Source organism: Bombus huntii, chromosome 16 (assembly GCF_024542735.1).
Source record: "Bombus huntii isolate Logan2020A chromosome 16, iyBomHunt1.1, whole genome shotgun sequence".
Classification (NCBI taxonomy): Eukaryota; Metazoa; Arthropoda; class Insecta; order Hymenoptera; family Apidae; genus Bombus; species Bombus huntii.
Genome location: NC_066253.1, coordinates 125640 through 138040, shown reverse-complemented (window position 1 = coordinate 138040; position 12401 = coordinate 125640). Strand labels below are relative to the sequence as shown.

Below are 12401 nucleotides of genomic sequence, written 5' to 3'. Positions count from 1 at the left end.
TTTTTCTTTTTCCCGCCACGCTGCTACTTCGAGATCTCTTCATGAATAATAATGCAAGAACAGCTCATGCATATAAGAAGAACGTCCCCACTTAACTCGTCTCTGCCAAGCACACGACGGTTGCCCGCCTAGCTATCTTCCAGCTCTCTCTCTCTCTCTCTCCCTCTCTCTCTCTCTCTCTGCCGCGTTGTTCCTTAATCTTCGATTACGAAACGTCAACGTTGCTTTCGTCCAAATTTAAAATCTACACACGAAAATCGGTAGAAATACGTCTTACGAACATATCTCAGTTTCCAAGTTATGGACGTTGCAAGAAAATATTTCAGGTATCCGCCTCGTGCCTCGATACACACACCTTCAGTTCCGTACTCGCGCGAAGATTCTTCTAGTCTCAAATCTATTTTCCATCGTTTCTCGACGGTCGTGCGCATTGCGCGCTTACGTTGAAAAGACGATAAATTTTTAACGGAAAAGACAGAAAACCAAAGTACGTAGGGCATACATGCCCGTTTATACGTATCAGGACACTTGCTGAATTTCTAAAGAACGCGACAATCGAGCCAGATTGCTAGATAAATAACCAACTCGTTGTATCTGTACAGGCAGAAATTAACGAATTAATAAGTATACATATGTTTGAACCTTTACAATTAATTATCTGGCCCAGATATCGCTAAATCGTACCTCTGATACGTTGGTATCGAAACTATCGAGAAATTAGCTGTGGTTCGGTGATTGCGACCCTCCTTGTTAGTCGTCATCAGGTAAACGTAGAAACAGCTGTGCAACAACGTAGAAACAACGAAAGGCGGCTGCGAGTTAGAGAATTTAGCGCTGCAGCAGCCGATTACTCGTTTACGAGTCGAGCAGGCTTGATAGCGGCTTAACTCGATCCTCTCGCTTCGTCTGCCGTGCTAACGAAACTGGATCGAGCGGCCTGACGTGGCGTCGCGTCGCGTCCTGTCGTTGTGTTTGCCATTCTCGAAACACTCGCTGCTCGGCTTCACAGGATCCAGCCAAACATTCGCGTTTAGCCAGAACCCTCTGTGTCCACACCGCTCCCTGTATCCTGCCCTGGGCTCCTCCAAGACCCTGAATAACCCGTCACGTTCCCCCAGGGAAACGACATTCTCCCGAACGCTAATCGAATTTTCTTTCCCCACAATGTACGCACGGGCGGACCGAAAGTAGTACTCGTTTTGAAATAACAACGGTACAAATGCGTTTCGAAAACTTTTCTTTACTTTTAACTCTAGCCTATATACTTGTGTAGTTATCTGTATACCTTCTGTTAAGTTTCCTGTGTACCTTCGTCCATACGATCATCGTTTCGTGTCCTACATAACATTGAAATCGCCTCTTTCTGCCAAGAGTTGGTTCATTTAAAAATTCCTTCATTTTTGTAAAAAAGAAAAAAAAAGGAGAGAGAGAGAAAGAATAAAAGAAAAAGAGAAGAAAGAAGATATCGAGAGTTTCTCAAGGCGTATTCAATTACGAATTCTCAGATACGAGGCGAATTCTCAATTTGTATCGATATTATACCGTGCAACGTATCTAACAGAACAACGACGCGATTATTTAAAGACGAAATTCGGCGATCGACGTGATTCGTGTGAACGCGCGAAGGAAGCTAGGTGGCCTTCTATGAACGACGCATTCTGCCATTTTATACAGCCCCTGTACGTAAACGGCCATTACCCTCTAATAAAAGTATGCAAGTAGTGTGTGTTGTTTTTCGCGACTCGTCGCTTGAATCGCGGAGACGAGCGTCGCGTTCATCGTACTACACGGATTTCGGGACGCACACGCGCGTATACAGAGCCTTCGAATAATTAAACTGACCGATAAATCGCCGCCATAAAACGGATGGATGACGAATGTCTCGTTGCCTAAGTGAATAACACCGCTGACACCGTTACACGTGTGAAAAGCAGCGCTAGCTCCTGGATAATCCCTCACGGTACCGTGATAGTAGCAATGCTCTATCTCCTGCAAACATGTCAGTGAGATTCGTTCGATCGAACGATCCAATTTCAGCTGGAAATTCGTGCCAATTCGGCGAACGGTTTCTAGTTACCTGTTTAAAACTTTGTTCCGCGCCGTTGGCTAAAAAGTCTTTTTGCATAAGGTTCGGAGCTAAAAGTTGCCTGCAACAGAAAATATTCTCGATATAGTTGACGGATGCGTGCCCTGTGAGATTCCGAGGCCGAAATCACAAGCGACGATCCACTTACGTATTTAATTCTAAATCTAGGCGAAATTTATGATTAAAGGCCTTGATCAAGAGGGACGTCCGATGAAAATGTCTGCCCGTCTGCAAAATCGAAGGAAACTCGGTCTCATCAAGCGTATATAATTCTCATCTTACAAACTTCCGTACACTTACTCTCATTCTGCCTTTATTGTTTTGATATCCACCCTCTCCGTATCCTCTTTGAGGATACTAAAACGTGAGAAAATGTTCGAGTTACCAACAACAAGCGTTTAGGTCGATCCGACGAACGGAAGAAAATTAGGCGATAGGTTCCGGTCGTTAAGCCGAATTTACACTTGCCACTTTTCACTTTGCACGATCCATCCGCGAACGATCCATCCGCGGTGAACGTGCAACACGAATTTATTTTACTAGTTTACAAAAGTTTGATAGGATTTAACGAAAATTGAACCGGCAGATCTTGAAACAGGAAATAATTTCGCCGTCCTTAAACGATACAATTTAATCGTCCGTTCGATGGAACATTCTCGTTAAAACTCTTACCGATGCATTGGCCAAAAAATAGTAAGACTTTATATTCGTTTCGTGCGATGTGCATGCGAAAAATGCCAACTGGTAGTCCGAATACGCTTTCGTATAGAACCGTACTCGCGCCGTGTGAAACCGTGTGTAACGGCACACGCGCTACAACTTCTACGACACAAGATATACGCGTATGCTTGACGATGCCGTTTCGCAATGAAACTCGATTCGTCAGAAGCAGAGATTGCTTGTTTTTTGAAAAACAATGTTTTTCGACGAATCGTCCACGGTGATCGTACAAAGCGAAAGGGTGTAAATTCAGCTCCAGTCTCTCGCGAATCTTTCCGAGAAATTAGGAAAACAGAAGAATCGGGCGATTAATTACCTTGGATATGCTGACTTCTCTCGTGGATATCCCCATTTTCTCGTGATGCCGTAACTGTACTGGATAGATGATCTGATAGTAATGGCCCCCGATATTTTGTACTAGCTCTTGGTTTTGTCGATACTCTTGTAGTAGTCGTTCGGCCTCACCTGAAATCAATTTTCCCGTTCAATCGAAAGTTCCGCTTCGTCCCTTCTATCTCGAATCTTATCTTCGTTTTTACGATAGCTCGTTGTCGCGTTACATGCCATCCTTGTTTCTTTGCGCGCCCTCCTGCGAAATGCGTCGAACGATTTGGAAATCGTGACTTAAGCCAGCGCCGAATAACGGACAGTCGTCTGCAGACATCTCGGCGGATAATTTACATATTGTGCGTCCGCGAACGATTCGCTGATAACGGTAGACAAAATGCAAATCCAGAGACAGTCCGCGTTTACAGTTTAGCATCGATCTGTGTTTCGATTTCCATCGAAATGGAAAACAAGAGCCAATGTCTGCGGACAAATTAGACGCGAACACACGACATTATTTGTCGGCAGTCGGTGTACAGCGTGGGGCGGCAACGTTATTACGATCGGACAGAGGACGAGTCTACGTGAAAAAATAAGTGGAAATTATGCAACCACGTTTTCTCATCTCGAGCCTTGTTTACGATAAAATCGACTTTCAGGATTCGACGAGTGTACTTAAATTTGGCCAATTCCTGCGAGAACAGGGCTAAATAATCGATAGGAGTTCAACCTGTAAAATAGGTAAACCGTGAAAATAAGTAAAAAACGCCAGTCCCTAGTTAAACACGTTTAAACTGTATCTTCTTGAAAACGAGAACTTGACGTCTAATATGAATTATAAACTATCTGTACACAATGTTTGTCAGTCTTACGGCGGCTTCTTACAGATACGGACGAGGATCGATCAACTTTCTAGTCGAAGACGAGGAAGAAGAAAATCCTCCTCCGGCGAAATCGAAAAGCAGCTGTGATTAACCGGATCCGAGTAAGCGAGTTCTCCTTCGATCTCTTTTTTCATCACGCTATAAACTGTTGCTGCTGCGAGCTACGAATGAGTCGAGATAATCAGTGGAGGAGAGCCTCCTCGAAGCATGTAGTATCTAGTTTACCCTCTTATCGACTGTCCGGGCTTTGCCCGATTTAACCCGTCCCATTCAAAATGAAGTGTATGGATAATTACTTACTTGTCACGTTTCTGCACCCTCCCACTGTCGTCCCCTTTTCAACACGTAGACATCACCGTGTAGTGAATTATTACGCGGCTGTCGCGATTAACGACAGAGCAACTAATTACCATGCCACTCGAATCGAGGTATTTTCCTCCCGACGAAATGGTCAAATAATTTGCCGATCGTCTTCCCCTTCACGCTCGATTTGCTATTGAAATTATCCGTCTGTTTGATGGAATTTCGTTATCGCGTCTCCTCTGCCTCGAAACTTTCTAATAAGCGAAGCAAAAGAAAAGAACGAGTTTAACGGGCGTCGACACGTAACACCTGTTGACGAAATACGTTCGAGCACGTCGAAATATGTACATATTTGACCGAGATATTACGTGTCGAATTTAACCAGTAGCAGGTAACTCTAGCGATAACAGTTATGCTAATCATGCCCGGCTAACTCGTTAAGTCGCGTAGCATTCCTTGCAAATACAACCAGAAAGAGTTCCATTCTCTCTCTCTTTCTCTCTCTCTCTTTCTCTCTGTGGTTTTCTTGCCCTCTTCTCTCTTCAAATTCAATTACAAGTTATTAAACGAGTATGAACGCGGAACAGATTATTTTCCGTTTCGAATACGCAAGTCGTACGTAGTTTCCTATGTTTGTAACGCTGCTCGTAATTTCCAGATTATTGGTATTTTATCGTTCTCGCGATAAATAGACTATCCAGTCCATATTGCATGTTTTACGGGAAACGTTTTGAAATATTATTAGCACTTAATAAGGCACAACTGTCACCATCATATTGGTAAAATTTGAAACCAATCGGAAAATGTATATACATATAGAAATTGTACGATATTTGCCCCTACATTGCGAATTTTTACGGGTTTTTAGGAAATTTGAAATGCTTAAAAAGTACAGATTTGTTTAATTAGGTTTATAAAGACAAGAATTTGAATAAAAATCCGTAGTATATTTATCGGATAGATACGTATAACGTAGCATCTCAGACATATACTAAAGGTTAAATATGCTCTCACTGAATATATCGATACGATGGATAACTGACCGTTTCAATACTATTTTAATCTCTGCGAAATATTACCTGCTTGTATTAAATATCTTGTAACTTTTGCGTACGTGCATACACTGCCACTCGTAAGTATTAGAATTTAGGACACCTGCTGCTTTTAGGGAAAACGTTTTGCATTTGTGCAAGAATGCAGTTAAATACATACGATGCGGTAAATTATAATAAACCTAACCGAAATTTCATTCAGAAGAGATTTGGGATGAATCAGATAAGAAAGTCGGGGAACTTTGCTCAAAATCTCAGTCCTATTTTACCTATTGTACCTATCGTACCTATCGTACCTATCGTACCTATCGTACCTATCGTACCTATCGTACCTATTGTACCTATTGTAAAATATGGAATTAAGTAAAGACGCGAATAATAATAATAATAACAATAATAATAATAATAAAGATAATAATGATAATAATAATAGTAACAATATGGATATCGAAATCGATCAAAATAGCGGTCGAAAGTACCTATCGGAAACGTAAAATCTCGTTGCCGAAGGGAACGAGAGCGCGGAGCTGGTCATTTTCCAGCTAGGAATAGCTTCGAGTTTCCCAGCGTAAAGTCCGATTAAAGGGGGAGTTAAGGCGGACGGGGCTGATATTTTTTCTCGGAACTAGTATTTACGAGCGTGAATCCTCTCCGTGTAATTTCCGATCTCCACCTACCGCGCTTCTCGCACGAAATCGACAGAGAAGTTTAAAAGTTGCCCGATCCGTTCAACCTATGCGCATATAGACGCATATGCTACGACGAACAAACCACGGACTTCCAATAGATATTCTCATCCTAGCAAGACGCGCTGTCGACGGCGTAGGTTTGTTTCGTTTTATTTCCGCTTTTTCGAGGGACCGTCGCCAGGAAGTTTAAAGGGGTTTACTCGTTGACGAACCAACCGACTAGACTCGTAAATCGAATTTCCAGAAACGGTTCGTTCAACCGAGATTACCGACCGATTAAGTTGGCCCCGTCCATGGGTTTGTCGAACGTCGCGTTGACAGGCCGTTTATCGCGTCGTTTCTGTGCAATTGCCGTGTATTTAATTCTATTCGGTCGCGTGCAGTGTATCGCGTCCTGTTTTCGCCTCCTGTTTTCGCCCGCCAAACTATCTCCACTGATCACTGACGTATTTAGACGATTAGTTTTTTTTTTGTTTTTATAATACTGTTTATTTGTTAATTTTATTTATTTATACCGTTAATTAGCAACCATGTATAATCGTTCGAAAGCATCCTTGAAGCTAATTTTGCATATTTTAGATTTCAAGCTTGCACGATGCTACGACGCCATGTTACCGGTTCTACGGCAGCAATCTTGCATTTTACAACCTAAAATCCGGCATATCATCGGATATATTATATATTCAGATCGCCTTCAGAGTCTACTGTCTCTCTACTATCGTCGAGATAGTCGCGTCTCGTTACGGCGCTAACGGAACCTCAAAATGTTTCGCGCAACGTGCTCAATCTATTCGTAGAAATTTTCCGCGACGATCGTTTTCGTGATCGCGATAACACGAGTTAACTCCAGATAACACGACGACGCGATCCTATCCGAACATCCTATCCTAGCATTTTCAGGTTTCCTCCGCGCGTCCTCTAGAAATCGAAGCCATCGTTCAAGGGAAGATTCCGGAGACTCGCAGACGCTCGCAAAACTCCGCGTACATGAGATCTCCGAGAGAAACAGGTAGAATATCGCGTGCAACTCTGCGTGCATCGATTTACTCGATACAATAGCTCGAGTCGTGTACGCTGTGTCGTTTACCGCAGGTTGGCTGCCTACACTCGGAAGCACGAATCGCTATTAATCGAACCGACGCGGACGCGACAAGTCGTTAGATGCCGGCCGTGCCGCTGACGAAATTCTCGGCGGATTTGCTTGCCGACCTGCGCGTTTACTTTCCAACCGGTCAGCCACGCGTCTAATCAAATACGAGTATGAATATTAATTTCCTTTTTTCGGGCAAGCGTGTACGACGCTTTAACCGGCCGCCGCCTGTTTTGTAATTCAGATGTCCCGACGCTTTTCCTCCGACAGCATCCGGAAAGACCGAACGAAATTGTCCCGTGAAACGAAAGAAATCGCGTTGTCTCGTGCAGCGAGAGAAAACCGTGTCACTAGAAATACAAACGATGCCGTATTCTGTGCCGCGTAAATTCTCCGCTTCTCACTGGACGAGATGGCGCGTCGCGGAGCGACGGCCGCCGTTTTAAGAGATTTTACATCGGTTACCCTCGTCTCGTCCATTTTATACTTGGACGCATCGTCCTCCCGTCTAAAATTTAACCCAATTTAAGTTTCGTGTTCCCAGCCAATCACCGCTGTTGACTCAACGATAAAGCATTCTGCGCGTCCGGAGTACTAGATGTAACCGCAGATCGAGTTTCCGAGGGATATGCTGCAATGCGGTCTATCTCCGCCTTTTTCCTTCCTTCGCCTACGTTTCATCGCGATTCGAAGGAAATCTGTGCGTTTCCCGCGTATCCTTCGACTTTCATCCTTCGTTCTTTCTTTCTTCCTCTCTTTCTTTCTTTCTCTCTTTCTCTCTTTCTCTCTTTCTCTCTTGAGTCCTTTTCGTCGCCAGTCTAAAGCCGTTCGCTCGCAAAGGGTCCAAGCGGGTGGGTTAACTCGAAAACACGAGCATTTACGCGATGAAAAACGCTTTGTCTCGCGACAACGTTAACGAGAACGCAGGGCGGATACGCTGTCGCGCTGCTCTTCTACGCGATAGCATTGATTCGAGTATTCTGTTCGGTGCGCGATTAGTATCTCGGCTCTTATTTGGAGCGCGTTGAATTTTCTACGTCGCCGAGCCGTGTGCCGTGCTTCAAAGAGAACACTGACTTTGACTACAACCTACAACTTCCTATCCATTGTGTATTTACGCGATCGTCTCGTAACTTTGCGTTCCCGTGCTCTCTTTCTCCGTACCTGTGTCGCGACAAACGCTCGGCCTCGTAATACCGTACGCTCGACGCAAGATAGTCTTACGTCGGTAGGCTGTTGCGTAATTAGGCTATTGCGAAACGTTCGAAAAACCGCGTTCGCCTTTTCTTTTCAACTTACCAACGGAAGTCTCTTCGTTCCAAAAGGAATCATCTAAGGTGTAGTCGCCTTCTGAAACGAAAAAAATAACGAACCGGTTAGCGGCAATCGTATCGACAACGTACACGCTATCGTCTCCAAGTATTTCGATGCCCGTTCATTCTTTACTTTTTCCTATAATTGTTGTCTTGATCGTTGTCTTTTTATTTACCAACCAATTAATATCGACTATCGTCTCTGTCAACAACTATCAACTGTATACGATTGTATAAGATAATATCACAGGCAACCGTACGATAAAACAGCTTTGTTCGAAATCTATTCTGTATATCGGTTAAACGAACAAACGGAAAATAATAATAATATCACGGCTAAGAAAGAAACTATTACTAACTTAGTTTACAAGTAACGTACTTGTCGCACTCTTGTCTCATTCGTTCGTTTTCCAGTTGCACTGGAACTACTGTTACGCTCGTATCTATCCATCTGTCTCTATGCACGTAAATAGGTAAACATATGCCATAATTTGGAAGCGTGCAAATACTTGTGGTGCAATCGTAGTAGGAGGGGCAGAGCCAGGGAGTACGCGAATGCGATCGGCGTCCAGTCCCATTCGCTCGCTGGTTGAAAATTCTCAAGTTGGCGAGGAAAATTCCTATGGGAAGCACTCGGTCCGCAACAACGAACCAAGTTGTAGCCCAAAGGAATTTTGGACGGGTTGTCTGAGAATTTTCTCCCACGAGGGACGGAAGTTTCCCGAGATGAAAGTTTCGAAACTACATGCACGAAAAGATTGACAGATGGTCGTATCATCGAGTGACTGGTCTCTTATCGAAAAACGGTATAACGCTCGCGTTACACGATCGTGATCGACCAAGGTGTTTTAAAACGGCTATCGAACGGCTTTTTCAACAGCTGTCCAGGCAGCGCAGCGGACAGCGTTAGCCTCGAGCACGAAAGTACAACGGGGAGAAGGTGCGCACTCGGATCCATGCGATATTTGGTCGTGTTGGAAGCCTTAGAGGATGTCGCGAAAACAAGTGGTGGAAGCGTGTTTAATAAAGAACAACGTGATATACGTACAGTGGCTCGCGAAAGCATCCCAACGCTTTCTACGGCATCCTTTCCTAAATATATTATGTACATTATATCGGGCCAGTGGAAAAGTTGCCGATCCAGTAGATGTCGCTAAATTATTTATTTGTCTGCCAGTGGCATCGTGTTGTTGTGGTCACGCGTGCAACAGCACGTTTAGCAAGATCGCGCATCAGCTCTTCCTACGATGAAAAGGTTGAAATTTGTCCATTATTTTGCGACAAACGAAGCGCAACGTCGTCGTCTATCGAAGAAGATGAGCCAGAGTGTTGTTCGGAGTTTAGCTTGGAAATTCTTTTATCGTACGGAGAGTCGGTGCACGGTCCTAGTAAACCTGCTGAATGTCTTTTACAGCAGTTGGTTCGACGCAAACGAATCTCTCCTTCGCCCCCTTTCCCAATCTTCTTTTACAATTAGGAAAAAGTGTTGTGAAAACGCAACGAGTCTGCCGTTGAAACAACGATCGATCGAATATCGCTCTTTTAATCCGTTACGAGGTTTGCACACGCAACAACGCACGCGACGCGCAGACCAACAATTTACGAGACGTATTGGCATCGGATCACTCGTACTACCGACCCAATAACGCGAAACTCTTTGAAATTTCGTTAGTACCGTAACGAGACGCGACTGTCGTAATAGTGTAATTTGAAAGCAATCCGTCAATATGTATAGGATGGCTCGCCCGTTGTACCATACCATGGTACGACGCTATGACTCCATCGCTTATCGGAAAACTTGTTAATCTTTTCATCCACTCGGACGATTTAAACGATACTTGAACGCGGTATTATCGAACCGATTAATACGTATGTAGGTATTTCGAACGGAGTGGCGTAAAAACGTCCATCGGCCACAGTTATTCCGCATATCACGTTTTTTTTTCTTACGTCTTTTACGTCTTTTAGGTAGCTATACACCGAGAAGAGTAGCTTGGTAGGAAGAAGGGGTAGCGATATCCTTTCCTAAGAACATTCGTGCTGGATGGATCGAGATCCGAAAACAAGCCGTCTCCACCTAAATCTCGACAGAACTGCGAGACGATGCTGAACGCAGCATCGCAAACCATTCTGCAGCAGCATTTTCCAACTTGGTCCCCCTCTTCTCATAAACCGTCACGTTCCGCTGCACCTAGCAATCAGTGACGGTCACGCTTCGTCGATTTTCCCTGTATAACCATTCGGCACGTTGCGCGTTTAGCACATTTGCCGGGTTGCTATGTCTGCGAAACGTCGCGAGCCTGCCGATAAACGAGCCACCGAGCCAGCTCGATCATAGATTCCTCCTTTGCTTCTACTTGCCCACTGCACACCCCCTTATGATAATCGACGCTGTTTCTCGGCTCGTTTCATCTAGCGTTGCGCTAGCCAGAGTTTTCCACGGTTGATGTCGGTTTGGCCAACTGCTTTCTGCTTGATCCGTGACGATCGATCAAACGCGCCCCGTCACCGACCAGTAGCGGATTCACGAGCGCGCGATACGGGCGGCCGTCCCAACCCCACAACCAACAAAAAGACGCATTTAATTATTTAGCTTATAATTATAATAATAAAATATAAATTACAAGCGAATTCTAAATATCGCGAAAGAAGGTTCAAATGTGTACTCGTGTATTTTTACGCGTTTCGCGTCTCTAAGAGAAGACAATGATAGAAACGAACGAACATTAGGATGTTTAAACGCGTGACTTTCTTATCGCCGCCGTGTCGTTAAAAATATTGAAAAAGTCACAATTATTTCAGAAAAAGTCACAATTATTATCTTTTCGAATACTTGACACGCCAGATGCGTTTAATCGTGTTGCATACATTCCGAGTTTCTAAAATGAAATTAATTTGAACCAGTTAGCAAGTATCCGTTTCGTTTGTTTCTTTTCCTTGTGAATCTCCGTTGTGCCGGCACCCGGTTACACCGGGCTCGCTACACCGATCCCCGTGGCCGGCCCTGGCAGGAAGGCACAAACAGAATGAGAGAAAAGGGGTTCGAAGACTTGGAAAAGCGCACAACGCGCGCAGAAATCGCCACGAATACACGTGTCTGTATCCGATGGAAAAATATACGAGTCGGGTACGAAACTTTTCTCCCAAGTTTCATTAAAGCCCGCGAAACTTTTTCATCTCCGTGCCCATCCCGGGGTTTCATAAAATTCATAAAATGGACGGCGTGCAGATAAAAAGACTCGGTTGCCAGTGGCCTAGTTCCTCGTAGTATACGAAAAATAAGCCCGAGGCGAAGAGGGCCTCGAATAGATGATAGTCAATGACGATGTTTCTATAGGGGCTCGGTCGTGGGGCGACTTTCAGGTAGGCGAGCGACCAGAGGAATTCTGCCGGGGGTAATCGACGCGCTCGAAATTACTTCTGTTTCCCACCTTCCCCCTTCTTTAATAACTAATCGCCGAGTTATCGTACGTTGCCCTTCGTTGGACGGCCGCGTCTTCCTCACCAACGTTCTCGGCTTGTCAACGTCATCTACGTTCTCATCTCGTGCATCTCATCCACGTTTCGTCCAGCGTGTACTCGATCGTAGAAACAAAAAAGAAAAGAAAAGAAGGAGCGATCGATCGATCGATCGAACTCGAACTAGAATTGCCATTGAATCCAGTTGAATCGGAAGTTGTACGCTACCTTGTCTCTCTAGGGCAAGTCCGGCGAATTAACTTTTAATTTCATCGAGTTGCCGCGACGAAATGGCAAGACGACGCGGACACGAGCAAATTGTCTGCCACCGGATGGGACCGAATTCTGGGTACAGTGGCCCGTAAAAGTACGTACGTTATGCGATCGAGTGTTAATTCTCACGTTAAATCGAATGTTAAAGACGAATAGGGACGGATCGACAAAGAGGCATAACATTTTTTACGTGTTTTGGCAACGA

The 12401-nt window shown here is 44.5% G+C and overlaps 1 protein-coding gene across 20 annotated transcripts in view; it reads right to left on the bottom strand.

Moving 5' to 3' along the window:
* Positions 1-12401, bottom strand: part of LOC126874292 (disintegrin and metalloproteinase domain-containing protein 11) — a 73396-nt gene that overhangs the window by 22524 nt on the left and 38471 nt on the right. For 17 of the 20 annotated variants that reach the window (XM_050636126.1, XM_050636146.1, XM_050636132.1 and 14 more), the window contains 6 exons: positions 8451-8501; positions 3123-3271; positions 2387-2443; positions 2235-2314; positions 2078-2147; positions 1843-1989 (listed from right to left, as the gene is read on the bottom strand). In XM_050636126.1, coding sequence (XP_050492083.1) covers positions 1843-1989; positions 2078-2147; positions 2235-2314; positions 2387-2443; positions 3123-3271; positions 8451-8501 — 554 coding nt within the window. The remainder of the gene's footprint in view (positions 1-1842; positions 1990-2077; positions 2148-2234; positions 2315-2386; positions 2444-3122; positions 3272-8450; positions 8502-12401) is intronic. The other 3 variants (XM_050636139.1, XM_050636140.1, XM_050636144.1) reach the window with 3 other exon arrangements.